This window comes from Notolepis coatsorum, assembly GCF_963971535.1.
Source record: "Notolepis coatsorum genome assembly, chromosome: 7".
NCBI classification, from domain to species: domain Eukaryota; kingdom Metazoa; phylum Chordata; class Actinopteri; order Aulopiformes; family Paralepididae; genus Notolepis; species Notolepis coatsorum.
The window spans coordinates 27,404,556-27,428,155 of NC_140171.1; the positions used below are offsets into that span (position 1 = coordinate 27,404,556).

Here is a 23,600-nt window from a genome sequence, read left to right on the forward strand (position 1 = left end):
ATTGTCACGATTGCAGAATCAGATAGTAATCCCATTACATGTAATATGTTACCCCTGATCCCCGATGATATAACTCCCCCATGTCCACGACCTGATAATAAATATACATTTACTGTGTTGTATTTGATTGTTGCAATGTATCTTTATAGGTTTGTGGGACTGACAATAACACGTACGACACGTCATGTGAACTCTTTGCCACCAAATGCAGCCTGGAGGGGACCAAGAGAGGTCACAGACTCCACCTGGACTACACTGGGTCTTGCAAATGTAAGATAGTTATCCCACGTTACTGGTTATATTATGGTATTTTTTATCCACTTTTTCTCCTCTTTTCTATTTTTTTCTCCCATCCCAATTACCCGCTGTGCCAATTCTCCCCTCCCCTGTCTTGAACGTTGCTCGCATATGCCCCCCACTGGCCGGTTGTAGGGAGGATAGAAGCCTTGCATCACGTGTCCCCTCCGATACACGAGGAGGCAGCCTGTCACATCTTTTCACCTGCCAGCGCGGACTCTCATTGGCAAGGTGTAACGTGTGGGAGGCTCACACTGCCCCCGCCATTTCCTGTCTCTGCTGTGCAGGCGTCCCCCAACCGACCTGTAGGAGTCGCTGTCCACAACGTCCAGATGACCACCCATCGACTTCCACCCGCTAACTCTGCCAATTGAGCTAGTATGACGACCGGCCCAAGCCGGAGGCAACGCCGACAGCCGGAGTCGAACCCGGTGTCTCTTGCGTTGGTGACGATAATTTAAATCATAGAGTTAACATGACAGGAAGTAAAAATGCATAATGGATAAAAACATGTTCTGCCTTTTCTACTCCTTTATCATTCTGTCTGTCTGTCTGTCTGTCTGTCTGTCTGTCTGTCTGTCTGTCTGTCTGTCTGTCTGTCTGTCTGTCTGTCTGTCTGTCTGTCTGTCTCTTCTGTCTGTCTCGTCTGTCTGTCTGTCTCTCTCTCTCTCTCTCCTCTCTCTCTCTCTCTCTCTCTCTCTCTCTCTCTCTCCCCTCTCTCTCTCCCCCCCCCCCCCCCCTCCTCTCTCTCTCTCTTCTCTCTCTTCTCTCTCTCTCTCTCTCTCTCTCTCTTCTCTCCCCCTCTCTCTCTCTCTCCTTCCCCCCCCCCCCCCCTCCCCCCCCCCCCCCCCCCCCCCTCTCCCTCTCTCAGTTATAGCATGTCAGGACACTGAGCTGGTGCAGTTTCCTCTCAGGATGAGGGACTGGCTGAAGAATGTCCTCCTGCAGCTGTATGAACACGACTCCATGTCCCTGGTTTCCTGACTCCCAAGCAGCGCATCAGAGTAAGACACCAGACTCACTGTGAAGGTGGAGGATATACAACTGTGCTTACAAGCCTTCCATACATGTTATTTAAACATCCATTATTTTATTTATATTATAATTATTTTTATGTATCTTTTTCCTGTGGTCGATAAGTACTTTATTTACATATTAAGATCGGGCTTAAATGAGACATTTCTTGCTGGAAGTTAGTGGTATAATTAGATAGTAAATATTGACTGACAAACAATAATGACTGATTAACAGAGTTAAAGAACATTGAAATGAAATTGGTAAAATAATAAACCGTAAATGGTTTTGTATAGTCACCAATCACCATGTTAATAGCCTATATCTACAACCGCAAGTCATGATTGTAGGGCTATAAGGGTACACAGATTAGAGCATTGTCTGCTAATTTATAATACAGTGCAGGTGTAAAGATCAGTAACTACACTATAACCAGTGTCAATTATAATTTAAAGAAACATATAGTTTGATAAACGACTATTATGCAAAGCCTAAGATGTCATGTAAACAAAGCCAAACACCCACGCATGTTTCCATCATGGCATCATGAAACCCAGGTGAGGAAGATCTTCGAGAGCGAGAGGCGTCTCCATGCTGGGGACCACACCATCGAGCTCCTCGCCCTGGACTTCGAAAAGAACTACAATATGTACATCTACCCTGTACACTGGCAGTTTGCCCAGATGGACCAGCATCCTGCAGACAGGTACAGTTCACTATAGATTCTTCTGGGATTCTTCTAGAGATTAGATTAGACTAGATTAAAATGTATTGTCATTATACAGCAGCAGTACAACAGTAACGCAGAGTCTCTGGGTATACTGCATGTCTGGGTAACTGCATGTTTAACCCAAAGAAGGCACTGGAACACACAGATGTGTGATCATGTTATGTCTTTTGATGATAAGGTGCAAGGACACATTATTTTGACTCTGATGAAGACACTTGCTGCTTCAAGGCTCTACTCTTCTGTTATTCTGTGTTAGGTTTCCACAGTGGCACCATTTCAACATGCTCCTCCTGACAATCATTCAAACCTGAAAAATGTACACGTGTCCTGAGGTTCAAAATAGGGATTGGGATTTTCAAATATCTCTCACAAACGATGCTCTTAAATTCTTCGGGAATAAATGTCACAGTTGAGCAGTGTTATAATATATATATATAATTGTATTGAATCAAACCTATTTTGGATTGCATCCAATATCGAGAATGGAATGAAACTTCTGTTTGTGTATAAGATCTATTGACTCGACTTCCAGAGTCAAACTCCCTGATTTCCCCCGATGTCCCCCTTGTCCCACTGCAGATTCCTGACCCATTCAGAGCTGGCCCCACTCAGAGTCCCCCTGGTGCCCATGGAGCACTGCACCTCCCGTTTCTTCCAGGAGTGTGACGCCGACAAGGACAAACTGGTCTCCTTTAGGGAGTGGGCCCAATGCTTTGGCATCAAGCAAGGTACGGTAGGAGTGGCAGTGTGTGAAACGTTTGGTGTGGATGTGTGTGGCATGCAGGGTTTCACCACACGTCAGAGATTGGTTGGGTGAACGCCCGCCGTTGATTTGCCAATCATGCGATGATGCTGGAAGAGATGGCCAGAGACTGCAAATGATTATTGATATTACTATTATTCATTCATTTTCCTTTTATTTTTTATTTTTTATTGATCTTTTTCCCCCTCCTTTTTCCTCCGTTTTTCTCCCATCCCAATGTTAGTCGTTATGCCAATTCCCAATCCCCTTCCTGGTCGCTGCGCACTTACCCCCCACAGTCGGTCTGGGAGAGTGAAGGCTACCACGTGCTTCCTCCAACACACGTGTAGCCAATCAACCGCTTCTTTTCACCTGGCACCGCGGACTCTCACTGAGAGGGTGTAACGTGTGGAAGGATCACACTACCCCCCTTAGATCCTTTCCTCGCTGAGCAGGCGCCCCGACCGAACTGTAGGAGTTGCTGTTTACAACGACCAGGACCCACCCACCAGCTTTCCCACCCTCTAATACTGCCAATTGTGTTAGTATGAACGACCAGCCAAGCTGATAGCAATGCCGAGAGCTGGGCTCGAACCCAGCGTCTCCTGCATTGGTGGCGAGCGCCTTGCCCCTACACCACCTAGCCGTCCCCTTTCCTTTTCTTAAAGGTGCTGTAAGTGGTATTTCTTTGTTAAAATAAGTGTTAAATATCTCTACATTCCGACGGCCATCACTGATGTAGAGTATTTGGTCAGTAACATGGGTCTCCCAGTCCCTAGTTGTAGACCATTTATTTTAACAAAGAAAATACCACTTTTGACCTTGAACTTGAAAATGTTTTAACCCGAGAGACAATATTCTTTACATTTACAACTTCCTCATCATGACCAAATATAATAAAAATGTTATAACAGTGTTATTAATTATAACAAGCTGCAATGCACAATTTCACAAATGGCTTCATGAGTAATTGGTCAAATGCCCTGGTATGCTTTATACAACACTATATTAAACATGTCTGGTCCTTTACATAATATCGCAGAAAGGAGCCGTTCATGGATGAATTCATGGATGAATGAATGAATGAAAGAATGCCTTTATTTTCGTGCCATATGGCTGCTCCTTACAGGATCATTCAGACACATTTATTTTTTAAATGGCAATCATGCTGACATGAAAAACAAAACAAAACAAAATAAATACATGTAAAATACAAATAAGAGATATAAGAGATACAGATCAAACAAACAAAACAAAAGTAATATATAGAGAGAGAGAGAGAGAGAGAGAGAGAGAGAGAGAGAGAGAGAGAGAGAGAGAGAGAGAGAGAGAGAGAGAGAGAGAGAGAGACTTATAGAGCTTGAATGTAGAGGGTTGTGTCAGTGGCGTCGCGTGGGTAAAATAACAGGGGAAGCCAAAAAAAAATTATTAAAAAAAAAATTATTAAATATTTTTATTAATAATCTTTTTTTTGTTTTTTGTTTTTTTTTTGTTTTTTAAGTCAAGCAGTCACCATGTACACTACAGTATGGCTCGGCGGCCAGTCAAACGTTCTTTTTATTTATTTAACAGATTGCAGAATGGGTACAATACAGTACGGCTCAATACACACAATTGTATAAGGGGATGCAGACCAGAGAAAGACGTTTGTCTTGTTTACATCAGGGTCATTAATACTGCTGGAGCATTGGTTAATTTTTGGTCCGATTTTTCCTTGCGCGATTTTGTGCGCCGCGTGGGAGCAAATTCGAGACACATATTCGGTTGCAAAAAGGTGTCCCACGGTCTCCTCTATGGCCGTGAATATTTTCACGCGGATCGGAATCACGGCGAGTTTATTCCACGCTTTCTGTTTTCCTTTTCTAAGCATTTTAGGGGCTACATGTGAATCAGTAAAAGTTGCGGGACGCCCAGATGTTTCCACGATAGAAAGCTCGCGTGGATCCCATAATAGGCTCACTTAATACAGCGTTTTTAAAATCACGCGACATTTTCAGGGTCGCGAGCCGACCTTTTCCCCTCGTTTTCGATGATGGAAGTGATTTAGGAAAAGCTTCGGCACGCCGAGAGGTCCCCGTGGATTTAATCTCGCGAGGATCGGGGCAATATTCGGCCCGTGGGAACAGTTACGGGTTAATACAATGTTCAGAGTGCAGAGGGGAAAATATGCTGAGTGTTTTCCTCTCAGCCCCGTTTTAAACTTTTAGGGTGTGGCAGTCAGCTCGAATCTGATTGGCTAGGATCGGATTTGGACTCTATAATGCTGGAAGCCTGGAGAAAGAGACCTACCATCTGCCTCCTCTCCTGCTGCAGTGAGCATAGTGAGGCTGACAGTGTGTTAGAGGGAGTGAGAAGGAGAAGAGGGAGACATTAAAAAAAAAAAAAAAAAAATTATAACACAGATGAAAAAGAATGTAAACTATATATATATATTTTTTTTTTTCATATTTCATATTTGATATTAATTCATATTTTAATATTAGGGAGGCATGGCTTCCGTTGGCTTCCATAAGGATTCGCCACTGGGTTGTGTCTGTGTGATGTGATCATCACTGTAGTAAAATGAGAATGTCCGTCTGGCTAGTGAAACTATTCACTGTGCACAACAGCTGTTACCTAACCGCCAGACAGTAGCTAACTAGCGGCTTAGCACACTCTCTGCTTCCACAACCATAAGGCCTGTCGTGTTGCCAGTAAACAGGTCAGAGGCTGAGCCCAGATATCAGTGCCACCTTGTGGCAAAATAATGTAAAATAAAAAGGAAGGCAAATGCAATTTGAAAGTCTCCAAATGCTACAGTATTTACACAATGCTTTTTTCTAATGTTGATCAAATGTGATCATTTAAATTAAAAGAACAAATACCATCCACTATTCTACTCTGCAATGTGTTTCTTGTGTCCATAAGAAAATGGGTCTGTTGATATTGTTCTGCGATACAGTGACTCACACAGTGACTACCTTGGTTCAGTCCGGCTATAACGTGGGATTCGATTTTGTTAGCTGAGATGATAGCAGGCTGGGGGCTTCTGCAATATAACCTATAGTTAACCTCTAATACCATGGTCATGTATTATAATAGTGTAAATGTCCATTAGTAATTTTGAATGACTATGGCAACTATTGCCATTAAAATGCAGTGGTGGAAAGTAAGTATTTCTACTCAAGTATTGTACCCAAGTCCAATTCCAAGGTACTTGTACTTGAGTATTTCCATTTTTGGGGGAACCTTTGTACTTTTACTCTACTACATTTCAAAGGAAATATTGCACTTTTTTACTTCATTACATCTATCTGAAGCCATCGTTTACTAGTTACTTTGAAGAAAAAGATTTAACATGGAAAACATGGCAGAAATCTATCAATTATTTTCACATTTGAAGCCTGCCAACTTCAAGAGGACATAATCAGAGCAGCATAACTGGACCACATGCCACTTTACATTAACTTTAGAGGTCAACGGTTCGAGGGTTGAACGTTTCCAAGCCCTGGGATATTTCACGCAGAATGCATACTTTTAACTTTTGATACTTAAGTTCATTCAACATAAAATACTTTTGTATTGTATTGTAAAACATTTTATATGGAGGACTTTTACCTGAGCACTATTTTATCTGGATATTTCTACTTTTACTCAAGTAAAGGAACTGTGTACTTCTTCCACCGCTGCTAAAATGTTTCTCTATTTCTCTTTCTCCCGGCAGAGGACATGGATATCAACCTGCTATTCTGAGCCCTGGTGTGTCTCTGTGTACCTCATCTACCAAGCAGCCACACTGGGACTGATGCGTCTCTGTGTGCCTCATCTACCAAGCAGCCGCCCTGGGATTGCTGCCCAAACAAGGGTGGAACAGACAAAGACAAACGATTGAAAAGGAGAGATAGTTATGTGCATTCAAACGGTGTCATAATAATGCACCCTGAAAAGTATAGATCAAAGAAAGAAAGAAAGAAAGAAAGAAAGAAAGAAAGAAAGAAAGAAAGAAAGAAAGAAAGAAAGAAAGAAAGAAATGTTATGCTTCATGTTATTTTGTAACAGAAAGAGGGGGGTAATTTGTGTTGTCAGACCAAGCTTGAACATTTGGATCTTTGTATTTCCTGTGGTTTAGATAAGAGCTTCATAGAGTAATTGTGTCGGACGACAAGAAAACATTGTGATTTAGCCATTAACAGTTTTATACAGAAGCCGTTTTCTGAATGCATTCCAAAAGGGGATAACGTTTACACAAACTCATTATATTTGTAGAATGAAAAAAAAAGAAAAAAAGTGGCATTCTTGAAAACCTATTGTAAAAAGAGTGGCATAGAAATATGATAATCATTTAGGGGATGAATGCTTTTCTGTGAAGCCATTTTCAATTACTTTCAAAGTAAAGCTTAAATAGATTGAATAGATTCATAGCCTGGTAGAATTGTTATGTTTACCGATCTGCCAAGTGTTGAATCTCCTGTATGTTCTGCTTCAATAACAGCTCTAATAAAAGCTTTTTGACTTTGTCTGACATAAGTGTCTTCTGAGGGTTTCTTAAAGGGGAACTATCTTATAAATGGCCTTTTTGAGTGTTTAGCATTGTTTCCTAGCTATGTGAACTTATATTAATATGATCTATGTCTCTAATTCTCATATTGGCGCATTTTTCCAATTCTCCTCTCACAATATTCACCCTCACTGAACTGAGTCATCTGAAAATGTGATGATTTGTGATGTCAGAGAGACACCGCTGCATGATAATGGCGAGGTACATGATGAGCTGCACACAGTGGTTGGAGCCCAGGCTCAAAACGGCTCGAGATCTTGAGGTAGAAAAATGCTGTTTTTGAGGACTTGATTAGAAATACAAAACAATGAATAAAAAAATAAAAAATATTACAGAGGTGTTCCATAGACCCACAGGAATTGTGTAAAAGTGCCCAAATAGTGAAAGAAATAGTAAAATAGTTCCCCTTTAAGGTCCCATATTTTGTATCTTTTAAACAATTACCTTGAATCTGTGGAACATGTTTTTTCTTCCCTTTAAACAGGACAATTTAGAATTGTTCAAGTAAGATTAGATTAGATTAGATTCAAATGTATTGTCTTATACAGCACAAGTACAATACAACGAAAATATGTTTGCCATCCAACCAGAGTGCAAATGTAACAGTAAAGTGCAATAGTAATATACAGGTGATTAAACTAGGTATAATATAAATTAGTACTACAGGGTGTAGTGCTAATCAGATGTATGTACAGAGTTGTAATATTATGTACAGTGATATAGGTATAAGACAGTATGGTAGTAGTCATACTGGCCAGCAGCGTAACTAGTAAGAGTAGGTAATAAATATATATGTATACGGTATATACAGCATTATTGTACATGCTGTATATACCACTGTAACAACACTGGCCAAAACAGTAAAGACCACCTTAGTAATATTCTATTCTCCCACACCTAAATAACATTTCTCACTGCCAAATCCACACCAAGACTATATTTCAGAATATGGGACATTTAAACTATGTGTTAAGACCTAAAATGCTCTTGTCTCTGGTGCCCCCCCCCCCCACACTTGATTAGAGTACCAACATGTTGTAATGTGACTGGGTCCCATGGGGAGACACATTTCCTCAGTTCATGTCCCTTTAAAAACCCATGTCAGGCAGGCTACTGTGGTGACCTTTATTTATAAATTAAATAAAACATTTAAGTATTTTACTATTATGCACTTTGCTACTAAGGAATTTACCTTGCCTATATTACTACCTACTATGCTGATATGTCTATACTACTATGCACTCAATACTGTAGCACTCAAGTTCAACACTGTTTGATGAACAATATCACCTACCCTTAGCTGCCAGAGTTGTACCCTTCCTGCTGACTTGTTGTACAGAACTTGTGATAAAAGCGTCAGTTAAATGACTAAATGTAATGATATGAAATTAACCCTTCAGATGAAGAACCATATCACTTAGACTTTTTGACATCCCATGTATTTGCAATCAATCCAGATCAGGTGGAGTATGAATGTGATATATCACCTGAACATACTCAACCTTTGTCTTTAGTATGTACAGTATATACATATACAAACAAGAATAATAGCATTTGAAAACACAGTTAATCTGAAAACGTGAAACAGAGCTTTGGCTTTTCGTCTGAGTAACCCAATTGAAGGTGATACTATTAGCGTCCCCATTACACCAAAAGGTGACATCCGCACCAAATATAGCTCGCTAATGAGAGCCAGCCACTGATACCTGGTTTGGGTTTACCAGGTGATCCTGGATAATGGCCTTTATGGGATGTGAGAAAACCAAAATTGCACGTCAAATCCTCTCCATGGTCAAGGCGATGACCGTTGTTGTTGTCCTGCCCTCTGATTGGATCTTCCCTGGTGGCCACGGAAGCGCAAGCTCACTATAAAAGCCACGTATGGAAGCAGCCCTGCATCCTTCGACTTCTAACTGTGGCATCATGTTTTGCGTGCTGTGTGTTATCTTTCAGGCCTTGGCCCTCGTGGCTGAGGGGGGGTCGTCAGGGAGTGGGGAGGCGGGGGCCGCTGCCAATGGGGGAGTGAACATGATGGCAGGAATGGCTGGTAACGTTGCCAACCCCGGAGCTGTGAATTTGAACGGCTCACCCTTACTAGCACAGATTCTACAATTAGCAGCTGGTGGGGCTTTATTAATCCAGCCGGCAGGTGCTCTCAGCGGCCAGGCTCCTGGTAACCCAGTCCCCTTTGTACCTTTCCAACAGGGCGGGCCGTTCCTCATAGGACAAGCCAATGGGGCGCAACCACTACCGGGGCAGTTGTTGCAGCTCGCAAATGGCGGGTCGCCTCCATTCTACATCTTGTTGCCACAAGGCAATGGCGTGGGAGGTGCGGGAGGTCCAATGACTCCCCTGATGATCCCTGGACAAATGCAGGTCAGCCAACTGAACGGACTGAACAACCAGCAGCAGCCGGCAGCCGGCGGTGGGATCGCAGGCGTCGTGAGGGGCAAGGCCAGAGTGATGCGTTCTGTAGTGAGGTACCGCGGGAGGAGAGCACAGCTTCCGGTCACACAAGCACCAGAAGAGGAGGGATCCACAGGCACAGAGATCGAGGACGACACCGAGGAGGAGCTCGACTGAATCACACCAAGAGCTGCAGACATGTCGTGTCACTGGAACATCTCCGAGCCAGATTCAGAAAACGTCTGTGTTCATCACATTTGCACGGACAGAAAATTGTCCTTTACGAACAACAGACATTGAGGAACATCGCAACACGACGACCACCACCATCACCAACATATAGAAAGAAATGTATAAATTAGAAGAAGAAGAATAGTACACAGTGCAAATTATCTCTAATTATTTGTTTAAAAGAGATATTGTGAGTGAGAATGTTTTTTTTTTATTACATGATTCAAGTATAAATCCTGATCCTGCTGTATCTTTCCTGGTTGAAAGAATGTTATTGTTTTACATTATGACCAATAAATGATTGAAAGTAGCCATTGTTGCCAAATCTTTATTTTCACGTCTGATTTTGGTGGATAAACTAAAGTCAGGAGTGGCCTGGTGATAGATGCCATAATGTGATCCATGGTGTGATCTATCTATCCATCCATCCATCCATCCATCCATCCATCCATCCATCCATCCATCCATCCATCCATCCATCCATCCATCCATCCATCCATCCATCCATCCATCCATCCATCCATCCATCCATCCATCCATCCATCCATCCATCCATCCATCCATTCATCCATCAGTGAAGGAAGAAGTACACAGTACTTTACTTATAAGAAGACATTTATTTTAAATTTGTTGGACCTTATGGTGTTCTTGTTCTGTTCTTGACTTATTGTTATGTTTCTTCTTGACTTGTTTAAAGAAGACGTGTACGGCCCATGGGGACATTAACGTGTGTTGTCGGGCCTTACAAATAAATTTGATTTGATTTGATTTGATACCCAGATAAAATAGTACTCTGATAAAAGTAAAGGCCATCCATTCAAAATTTTACTTACTGTCAGTAAAAGTAGAGAAGTATTTGATATTGAATGTATCAAATGTAAAAGTATGCATTCTACATGACGTTTGTGTATTCCAGTGCTTGGGAGGCATTCAACCCTTGAACCATTGACCTCTAAAGGTCATGTTACAGTAAAGTTGTATGTGTAACAACCACACACATTCATGGTCCTCTGAGCACCACCAATGGAGTAGTTGAGGGTTAAGTGCCTTGCTCAAGGGCAGTTCAACTGTGGGTGTCCAGGGAGGAGAGACATTTATTAATTCACACAAATTGAACCAGTGACCTTCTGGTCACCAGCCCGTGTCCTGACACACACACACACACACACACACACACACACACACACACACACACACACACACACACACACACACACACACACACACACACACACACACACACACACACACACACACACACACACACACACACACACACACACACACACACACACACACACACACACACACACACACACACACACACACACACACACACACACACACACACACACACACACACACACACACACACACACACACACACACACACACACACACACACGCACGCACGCACGCACGCACGCACGCACGCACGCACGCACGCACGCACGCACGCACGCACGCACGCACGCACGCGCGCACGCACGCACGCACACACACACGCACACACGCACGCACGCACGCACGCACGCACGCACGCAGCGTAACTAGTAAGAGTAGGTAATAAATATATATGTATACGGTATATACAGCATTATTGTACATGCTGTATATACCACTGTAACAACACTGGCCAAAACAGTAAAGACCACCTTAGTAATATTCTATTCTCCCACACCTAAATAACATTTCTCACTGCCAAATCCACACCAAGACTATATTTCAGAATATGGGACATTTAAACTATGTGTTAAGACCTACCCTTAGCTGCCAGAGTTGTACCCTTCCTGCTGACTTGTTGTACAGAACTTGTGATAAAAGCGTCAGTTAAATGACTAAATGTAATGATATGAAATTAACCCTTCAGATGAAGAACCATATCACTTAGACTTTTTGACATCCCATGTATTTGCAATCAATCCAGATCAGGTGGAGTATGAATGTGATATATCATTTGAACATACTCAACCTCTGTCTTTAGTATGTACAGTATATACATATACAAACAAGAATAATAGCATTTGAAAACACAGTTAATCTGAAAACGTGAAACAGAGCTTTGGCTTTTCGTCTGAGTAACCCAATTGAAGGTGATACTATTAGCGTCCCCATTACACCAAAAGGTGACATCCGCACCCAATATAGCTCGCTAATGAGAGCCTGATACCTGGTTTGGGTTTACCAGGTGATCCTGGATAATGGCCTTTATGGGATGTGAGAAAACCAAAATTGCACGTCAAATCCTCTCCATGGTCAAGGCGATGACCGTTGTTGTTGTCCTGCCCTCTGATTGGATCTTCCCTGGTGGCCACGGAAGTGCAAGCTCACTATAAAAGCCACGTATGGAAGCAGCCCTGCATCCTTCGACTTCTAACTGTGGCATCATGTTTTGCGTGCTGTGTGTTATCTTTCAGGCCTTGGCCCTCGTGGCTGAGGGGGGGTCGTCAGGGAGTGGGGAGGCGGGGGCCGCTGCCAATGGGGGAGTGAACATGATGGCAGGAATGGCTGGTAACGTTGCCAACCCCGGAGCTGTGAATTTGAACGGCTCACCCTTACTAGCACAGATTCTACAATTAGCAGCTGGTGGGGCTTTATTAATCCAGCCGGCAGGTGCTCTCAACGGCCAGGCTCCTGGTAACCCAGTCCCCTTTGTACCTTTCCAACAGGGCGGGCCGTTCCTCATAGGACAAGCCAATGGGGCGCAACCACTACCGGGGCAGTTGTTGCAGCTCGCAAATGGCGGGTTGCCTCCATTCTACATCTTGTTGCCACAAGGCAATGGCGTGGGAGGTGTGGGAGGTCCAATGACTCCCCTGATGATCCCTGGACAAATGCAGGTCAGCCCACTGAACGGACTGAACAACCAGCAGCAGCCGGCAGCCGGCGGTGGGATCGCAGGCGTCGTGAGGGGCAAGGCCAGAGTGATGCGTTCTGTAGTGAGGTACCGCGGGAGGAGAGCACAGCTTCCGGTCACAGAAGCACCAGAAGAGGAGGGATCCACAGGCACAGAGATCGAGGACGACACCGAGGAGGAGCTTGACTGAATCACACGAGAGCTGCAGACATGTCGTGTCACTGGAACATCTCCGAGCCAGATTCAGAAAACGTCTGTGTTGATCACATTTGCACGGACAGAAAATTGTCCTTTACGAACAACAGACATTGAGGAAAATCGCAACACGACGACCACCACCATCACCAACATATAGAAAGAAATGTATAAATTAGAAGAAGAAGAATAGTACACAGTGCAAATTATCTCTAATTATTTGTTTAAAAGAGATATTGTGAGTGAGAATGTTTTTTTTTTATTACATGATTCAAGTATAAATCCTGATCCTGCTGTATCTTTCCTGGTTGAAAGAATGTTATTGTTTTACATTATGACCAATAAATGATTGAAAGTAGCCATTGTTGCCAAATCTTTATTTTCACGTCTGATTTTGGTGGATAAACTAAAGTCAGGAGTGGCCTGGTGATAGATGCCATAATGTGATCCATGGTGTGATCTATCTATCCATCCATCCATCCATCCATCCATCCATCCATCCATCCATCCATCCATCCATCCATCCATCCATCCATCCATCCATCCATCCATCCATCCATCCATCCATCCATCCATCCATCCATCCATCCATCCATCCATCCATTCATCCATCCATCCATTCATCCATCAGTGAAGGAATAAGTACACAGTTTCTTTACTTATAAGAAGAAATACCCAGATAAAATAGTACACTTATAAAAGTAAAGGCCATCCATTCAAAATTGTACTTACTGTCAGTAAAAGTAGAGAAGTATTTGATATTGAATGTATCAAATGTAAAAGTATGCATTCTACATGACGTTTGTGTATTCCAGTGCTTGGGAGGCATTCAACCCTTGAACCATTGACCTCTAAAGGTCATGTTACAGTAAAGTTGTATGTGTAACAACCACACACATTCATGGTCCTCTGAGCACCACCAATGGAGTAGTTGAGGGTTAAGTGCCTTGCTCAAGGGCAGTTCAACTGTGGGTGTCCAGGGAGGAGAGACATTTATTAATTCACACAAATTGAACCAGTGACCTTCTGGTCACCAGCCCGTGTCCTGACACACACACACACACACGCGCATGCACACACACACACACACACACACACACACACACACACACACACACACACACACACACACACACACACACACACACACACACACACACACACACACACACACACACACACACACACACACACACACACACACACACACACACACGCATGCACGCACGCACGCAGCGTAACTAGTAGTAAGAGTAGGTAATAAATATATATGTATACGGTATATACAGCATTATTGTACATGCTGTATATACCACTGTAACAACACTGGCCAAAACAGTAAAGACCACCTTAGTAATATTCTATTCTCCCACACCTAAATAACATTTCTCACTGCCAAATCCACACCAAGACTATATTTCAGAATATGGGACAACCCTTAGCTGCCAGAGTTGTACCCTTCCTGCTGACTTGTTGTACAGAACTTGTGATAAAAGTGTCAGTTAAATGACTAAATGTAATGATATGAAATTAACCCTTCAGATGAAGAACCATATCACTTAGACTTTTTGACATCCCATGTATTTGCAATCAATCCAGATCAGGTGGAGTATGAATGTGATATATCATTTGAACATACTCAACCTCTGTCTTTAGTATGTACAGTATATACATATACAAACAAGAATAATAGCATTTGAAAACACAGTTAATCTGAAAACGTGAAACAGAGCTTTGGCTTTTCGTCTGAGTAACCCAATTGAAGGTGATACTATTAGCGTCCCCATTACACCAAAAGGTGACATCCGCACCCAATATAGCTCGCTAATGAGAGCCAGCCACTGATACCTGGTTTGGGTTTACCAGGTGATCCTGGATAATGGCCTTTATGGGATGTGAGAAAACCAAAATTGCACGTCAAATCCTCTCCATGGTCAAGGCGATGACCGTTGTTGTTGTCCTGCCCTCTGATTGGATCCTCCCTGGTGGCCACGGAAGTGCAAGCTCACTATAAAAGCCACGTATGGAAGCAGCCCTGCATCCTTCGACTTCTAACTGTGGCATCATGTTTTGCGTGCTGTGTGTTATCTTTCAGGCCTTGGCCCTCGTGGCTGAGGGGGGGTCGTCAGGGAGTGGGGAGGCGGGGGCCGCTGCCAATGGGGGAGTGAACATGATGGCAGGAATGGCTGGTAACGTTGCCAACCCCGGAGCTGTGAATTTGAACGGCTCACCCTTACTAGCACAGATTCTACAATTAGCAGCTGGTGGGGCTTTATTAATCCAGCCGGCAAGTGCTCTCAACGGCCAGGCTCCTGGTAACCCAGTCCCCTTTGTACCTTTCCAACAGGGCGGGCCGTTCCTCATAGGACAAGCCAATGGGGCGCAACCACTACCGGGGCAGTTGTTGCAGCTCGCAAATGGCGGGTCGCCTCCATTCTACATCTTGTTGCCACAAGGCAATGGCGTGGGAGGTGTGGGAGGTCCAATGACTCCCCTGATGATCCCTGGACAAATGCAGGTCAGCCCACTGAACGGACTGAACAACCAGCAGCAGCCGGCAGCCGGCGGTGGGATCGCAGGCGTCGTGAGGGGCAAGGCCAGAGTGATGCGTTCTGTAGTGAGGTACCGCGGGAGGAGAGCACAGCTTCCGGTCACACAAGCACCAGAAGAGGAGGGATCCACAGGCACAGAGATCGAGGACGACACCGAGGAGGAGCTCGACTGAATCACACCAAGAGCTGCAGACATGTCGTGTCACTGGAACATCTCCGAGCCAGATTCAGAAAACGTCTGTGTTCATCACATTTGCACGGACAGAAAATTGTCCTTTACGAACAACAGACATTGAGGAAAATCGCAACACGACGACCACCACCATCACCAACATATAGAAAGAAATGTATAAATTAGAAGAAGAAGAATAGTACACAGTGCAAATTATCTCAAATTATTTGTTTAAAAGAGATATTGTGAGTGAGAATGTTTTTTTTTTATTACATGATTCAAGTATAAATCCTGATCCTGCTGTATCTTTCCTGGTTGAAAGAATGTTATTGTTTTACATTATGACCAATAAATGATTGAAAGTAGCCATTGTTGCCAAATCTTTATTTTCACGTCTGATTTTGGTGGATAAACTAAAGTCAGGAGTGGCCTGGTGATAGATGCCATAATGTGATCCATGGTGTGATCTATCTATCTATCTATCTATCTATCTATCTATCTATCTATCTATCTATCTATCTATCTATCTATCTATCTATCTATCTATCTATCTATCCATCCATCCATCCATCCATCCATCCATCCATCCATCCATCCATCCATCCATCCATCCATCCATCCATCCATCCATCCATCCATCCATCCATCCATCCATCCATCCATCCATCCATCCATCCATCCATCCATCCATCCATCCATCCATCAGTGAAGGAAGAAGTACACAGTTTCTTTACTTATAAGAAGACATTTATTTTAAATTTGTTGGACCTTATGGTGTTCTTGTTCTGTTCTTGACTTATTGTTATGTTTCTTCTTGACTTGTTTAAAGAAGACGTGTACGGCCCATGGGGACATTAACGTGTGTTGTCGGGCCTTACAAATAAATTTTATTTGATTTGATACCCAGATAAAATAGTACTCTGATAAAAGTAAAGGCCATCCATTCAAAATTGTACTTACTGTCAGTAAAAGTAGAGAAGTATTTGATATTGAATGTATCAAATGTAAAAGTATGCATTCTACATGACGTTTGTGTATTCCAGTGCTTGGGAGGCATTCAACCCTTGAACCATTGACCTCTAAAGGTCATGTTACAGTAAAGTTGTATGTGTAACAACCACACACATTCATGGTCCTCTGAGCACCACCAATGGAGTAGTTGAGGGTTAAGTGCCTTGCTCAAGGGCAGTTCAACTGTGGGTGTCCAGGGAGGAGAGACATTTATTAATTCACACAAATTGAACCAGTGACCTTCTGGTCACCAGCCCGTGTCCTGACACACACACACGCACACACACACACACACACACACACACACACACACACACACACACACACACACACACACACACACACACACACACACACACACACACACACGCACGCACGCACGCACGCACACACACACACACACACACACACACACACACACACACACACACACACGCACGCACGCACGCACGCACGCACGCACGCACGCACACACGCACACACGCACACACGCACGCACACGCACGCACGCAGCGTAACTAGTAAGAGTAGGTAATAAATATATATGTATACGGTATATACAGCATTATTGTACATGCTGTATATACCACTGTAACAACACTGGCCAAAACAGTAAAGACCACCTTAGTAATATTCTATTCTCCCACACCTAAATAACATTTCTCACTGCCAAATCCACACCAAGACTATATTTCAGAATATGGGACATTTAAACTACGTGTTAAGACCTACACTGTCAATCACACCATTCTGATTGACAAGCTAAAAGCAATTGGTTTTGATAGTTTATCAGTGAGCTGGATACAATCCTACCTGGAGGGGAGGGAACAGATGGTGGAAGTAAACGGTACCCTATCCCCCCCCCTCACAGTGAGCTGTGGTGTTCCACAAGGAAGCATACTAGGACCGCTACTATTCCTAATTTATGCAAATGACATGTCGTCAGCTTGTGACTGCAACTTGTTCCTGTTTGCGGACGACTCAGCCCTGCTGGTCTCTGACAAGAACAAGTTACAGGTTGAAAAAGCCCTCAGCTCGGAACTAGGCAAAATCTGCATATGGCTCGCCGACAACAAACTATCATTACACATGGGCAAAACAGAGTCCATTCTCTTCGGTTCAAATAACAAACTCAGCAAGACCGACGGCTTCTCGGTTACAGTGGGTGACAATATTATCACAAGGAAAGATGAAATTACCTACCTGGGTTCCATCCTAGAGGCTAATCTTTCCTGTGACAAAATGGCATCCAATGTAATAAAAAAAGTCAACCAACGAACGCGATTCTTGTACCGGATCTCCTCTCTGGTAAACAAGAATACCCTGAAGACTCTAGCAGGAGCACTCATTCAAGGGTACTACGACTATGCTTGCACCTCATGGTACCAAAGCACCTCAAAGGCAGTAAAAAACAAATTACAAACATCTCAAAACAAGCTAGTCAGACTACTACTTGACCTGACTCCTAGAACCCACCTCACCCCTGCCCACTTTGACAACCTAGGATGGCTTAGAGTAGACGACAGAGTACAGCAACTTGCAATGGGCCTGGTCTACAAGATACACTACGCGACCAAGGTACCCATGTACATGTCAAAATACTTCCCAAAGGTCAGTGAATACCACGATCACAACACCAGAGGGAGCTCCACAAATCATGTAAAACCCAGATTCGGCTCAAACAAGGGACTAAACACGTTTCGCAATTATGCCACATCAATGTGGAACGCCCTGCCTAAAGCTGTAAAGGAATGTGAATCACTACCCACCTTCAAAAACACTCTCAAAAAACACCTACGTGAGACTGCAATTCGAAACTGGCCCCTACAAATGTCCTAACCTAGTTGTACAGTAAATGACCAAGTAAGGCTTTGTCAATATTCCAATGTACAGTGTAAAATGTGTGTGTGTCCCATACCCAACCCCCCCCCCCCCCCTCCCCACCTCCAATGTACAGCCCTCACCCAACCCACCCAACCCCACCCCACCAACCTCCTCCAATGTACAGTTTCTACGCCAAATGTATATACACTCCTTTTCTGGACACTTTTGTATCACAAACAGTACTGTATTTGCAAATCTGATATGTCATAAATGTATAGATGTAGCAGTACTGTCTATCTGTATGTCATGTATGTCATATATGTTATGATGAATTGAAAATGGGGGACCCTGATGTAAACAAGACGAAAGTCTTTCTCTGGTCTGCATCCCCTTAACAATTGTATTGAGATGTACTGTACTGTACCCATTCTGCAATCTGTTAATAAACTTTTCAATCAATCAATCAAACCCTTAGCTGCCAGAGTTGTACCCTTCCTGCTGACTTGTTGTACAGAACTTGTGATAAAAGTGTCAGTTAAATGACTAAATGTAATGATATGAATTAACCCTTCAGATGAAGAACCATATCACTTAGACTTTTTGACATCCCATGTATTTGCAATCAATCCAGATCAGGTGGAGTATGAATGTGATATATCATTTGAACATACTCAACCTCTGTCTTTAGTATGTACAGCATATACATATACAAACAAGAATAATAGCATTTGAAAACACAGTTAATCTGAAAACGTGAAACAGAGCTTTGGCTTTTCGTCTGAGTAACCCAATTGAAGGTGATACTATTAGCGTCCCCATTACACCAAAAGGTGACATCCGCACCAAATATAGCTCGCTAATGAGAGCCAGCCACTGATACCTGGTTTGGGTTTACCAGGTGATCCTGGATAATGGCCTTTATGGGATGTGAGAAAACCAAAATTGCACGTCAAATTCTCTCCATGGTCAAGGCGATGACCGTTGTTGTTGTCCTGCCCTCTGATTGGATCTTCCCTGGTGGCCACGGAAGCGCAAGCTCACTATAAAAGCCACGTATGGAAGCAGCCCTGCATCCTTCGACTTCTAACTGTGGCATCATGTTTTGCGTGCTGTGTGTTATCTTTCAGGCCTTGGCCCTCGTGGCTGAGGGGGGGTCGTCAGGGAGTGGGGAGGCGGGGGCCGCTGCCAATGGGGGAGTGAACATGATGGCAGGAATGGCTGGTAACGTTGCCAACCCCGGAGCTGTGAATTTGAACGGCTCACCCTTACTAGCACAGATTCTACAATTAGCAGCTGGTGGGGCTTTATTAATCCAGCCGGCAGGTGCTCTCAACGGCCAGGCTCCTGGTAACCCAGTCCCCTTTGTACCTTTCCAACAGGGCGGGCCGTTCCTCATAGGACAAGCCAATGGGGCGCAACCACTACCGGGGCAGTTGTTGCAGCTCGCAAATGGCAGGTCGCCTCCATTCTACATCTTGTTGCCACAAGGCAATGGCGTGGGAGGTGCGGGAGGTCCAATGACTCCCCTGATGATCCCTGGACAAATGCAGGTCAGCCCACTGAACGGACTGAACAACCAGCAGCAGCCGGCAGCCGGCGGTGGGATCGCAGGCATCGTGAGGGGCAAGGCCAGAGTGATGCGTTCTGTAGTGAGGTACCGCGGGAGGAGAGCACAGCTTCCGGTCACAGAAGCACCAGAAGAGGAGGGATCCACAGGCACAGAGATCGAGGACGACACCGAGGAGGAGCTCGACTGAATCACACGAGAGCTGCAGACATGTCGTGTCACTGGAACATCTCCGAGCCAGATTCAGAAAACGTCTGTGTTGATCACATTTGCACGGACAGAAAATTGTCCTTTACGAACAACAGACATTGAGGAAAATCGCAACACGACGACCACCACCATCACCAACATATAGAAAGAAATGTATAAATTAGAAGAAGAAGAATAGTACACAGTGAAAATTATCTCAAATTATTTGTTTAAAAGAGATATTGTGAGTGAGAATGTTTTTTTTTTATTACATGATTCAAGTATAAATCCTGATCCTGCTGTATCTTTCCTGGTTGAAAGAATGTTATTGTTTTACATTATGACCAATAAATGATTGAAAGTAGCCATTGTTGCCAAATCTTTATTTTCACGTCTGATTTTGGTGGATAAACTAAAGTCAGGAGTGGCCTGGTGATAGATGCCATAATGTGATCCATGGTGTGATCTATCTATCTATCCATCTATCCATCCATCCATCCATCCATCCATCCATCCATCCATCCATCCATCCATCCATCCATCCATCCATCCATCCATCCATCCATCCATCCATCCATCCATCCATCCATCCATCCATCCATCCATCCATCCATCCATCCATCCATCCATCCATCCATCCATCCATCCATCCATCCATCCATCCATCCATTCATCCATCAGTGAAGGAAGAAGTACACAGTTTCTTTACTTATAAGAAGAAATACCCAGATAAAATAGTACACTTATAAAAGTAAAGGCCATCCATTCAAAATTGTACTTACTGTCAGTAAAAGTAGAGAAGTATTTGATATTGAATGTATCAAATGTAAAAGTATGCATTCTACATGACGTTTGTGTATTCCAGTGCTTGGGAGGCATTCAACCCTTGAACCATTGACCTCTAAAGGTCATGTTACAGTAAAGTTGTATGTGTAACAACCACACACATTCATGGTCCTCTGAGCACCACCAATGGAGTAGTTGAGGGTTAAGTGCCTTGCTCAAGGGCAGTTCAACTGTGGGTGTCCAGGGAGGAGAGACATTTATTAATTCACACAAATTGAACCAGTGACCTTCTGGTCACCAGCCCGTGTCCTGACACACACACACACACACACACACACACACACACACACACACACACACACACACACACACACACACACACACACACACACACACACACACACACACACACACACACACACACACACACACACACACACACACACACACACACACACGCACACACACACACATACACACACAGTGCAATATATTGATCTGTGGTCCTATATCTCAATGAGTAGAGCATGACACTAATACTGCCAGGGTTAGGGGTTTAATTCACACTGGGGGTCACTCAGCCGGCTTTGGATAAGGCACTTATGGAAAAATGCATCCACCAAATGGCATGTTATCTGTTTCCCTAATTCATTGGTTCTCAAAGTGGGGCCCCGGGACCACCAGGGGTCCTTCAGGGGTTCCAGGGGGTCCCCAGCAGAATGGGGAGTAGATAAATTTTTACTAATATTCTATTGAATAGAGGTTAACACAATGAGTGACTATTCTGATGGACGTTATGGACGTCTGAACTAAAACACCTATTCAGACAGGGGTCCCGGGGACAAATATCAAACAGGTTCCACAGCTTGTTACATATTAATTTGGGGGGTCCTTGATATGCTTTAAGGTGGTTTGATAACCAATGCCTAATTAACTACAAAACACTGCAATCTAATCAAATATCTTGGCGGAAAACATACAAAACACTTTATATTTAGAACATGCTGTCAGTCCTTTGTCACGACATCAAAGTGCAAACAGGAACGACAGCTTTGCATTTTCCAAGCCGTGTGTGAATCACATGACAGTGTATCATTAACACTAGAAACCCAGGCTGCCGCAGGGTGTTTACCGAGGCCTCTGTGGCTGCTGTTTCAGCGGCACTGGTCTGCCTCTCAGACAACCTCAATGACATGACAACACCCGTCCGACCACAGCGGGAAGATGTCATGGCTCAGAGATAATGTGCTGGTGGGATACAGAACGAGGACCACACAGGTTTGTTCTTGTACAAATGGTTTTCAGTGGAATTGCATCGCTAGGGAAACAAGTTGGAACCACTTTGACCCACGTTTATTTCCTGTTGCAGTGTTTGAATGAATGAATGAATGAATGAATGAATGAATGAATGAAAACGTTTATTTTTGAACATGTATTTTTTTTTTCTTAAATTAAAAAACATTAAAAAAACATTAAAATAAAGGAATTATAAACAAAAAGTCAAGAGCAATGCATTTAGTTAGCAGACATGTCCAAAAAAGGAGTAGAGGGAAGCTAAGCTTATTGATCCCTACCCCCTTACATTTACATTTGTTCTTCCATTAATTTTACTAGATATAACATCATTTAGTATATTACAATATAGAATATACTTTTACTTATAGTATGAAAAGAAAAAAAACTTGATTCACTTGACAGCAGTGAATACAGTACAGCACTACATAACACAATATAACATAACTTTGTTTATCCTCATTACTCATTTCTGTATTTCTCAATTTCTTTTTTGCTGCTTTTTAAATTGTGCCATATGTTTACTCAGTTTGATGTATTCAGGTAAATTATTCCACAACTTCACTCCACACACAGATATGCACATGCTTTTCAGCGTAGTGTGTACCATTGGTTGTTTAAGATTCCCTCTCCCTCTTAAAGGGGAACTCCAACATTTTGGGAAATTAGCTTATTTAACATCTTCCCTGGAGTTAGACAAGAAGATACATACCTTTTTTGTCTCTGTGCGTGCATTTTAGCTTTGGGAATAGACGCTCCGTTAGCATAGCTTAGCTTCATCACTGGAAGTGAGGCAGGACAGTAGCCTTACAGTGCCTTACAGTGTATTGCAAGGTCTGACATTGACCAAACTTGATATGCATGACCTTGGTGGGCTCTAGGTCAACTCCTGAAAGGGGGGTCAATGTCAGACTTTGCAATCAAAAGTTAGGGGGCTAATAACCCTTGCCATAATTTCAGTGCGCCCCCTAACTTTTGATTGCAAGGTCTGACATTGACCCCCTTTTCAGGAGTTGACCTAGAGCCCACCAAGGTCATGCATATCAAATTTGGTCAATGTCAGACCTTGCAATACACTGTAAGGCACTGTAAGGCTACTGTCCTGCCTCACTTCCAGTGATGAAGCTAAGCTATGCTAACGGAGCGTCTATTCCCAAAGCTAAAATGCACGCACAGAGACAAAAAAGGTATGTATCT

General features: G+C 43.3%; 1 protein-coding gene across 1 annotated transcript in view; it reads left to right on the forward strand.

Moving 5' to 3' along the window:
• sparcl1 (SPARC-like 1) overlaps positions 1 to 7,125 on the forward strand; it is a 35,268-nt gene extending 28,143 nt beyond the window's left edge. The window contains 6 exon segments of the mRNA XM_084318225.1: positions 150 to 270; positions 1,169 to 1,264; positions 1,267 to 1,301; positions 1,869 to 2,017; positions 2,621 to 2,769; positions 6,487 to 7,125. Of these exon segments, the coding sequence (XP_084174351.1) occupies positions 150 to 270; positions 1,169 to 1,264; positions 1,267 to 1,301; positions 1,869 to 2,017; positions 2,621 to 2,769; positions 6,487 to 6,515 (579 nt within the window). The 3' untranslated portion in view covers positions 6,516 to 7,125.
• Positions 7,126 to 23,600: the final 16,475 nt, after the last annotated feature.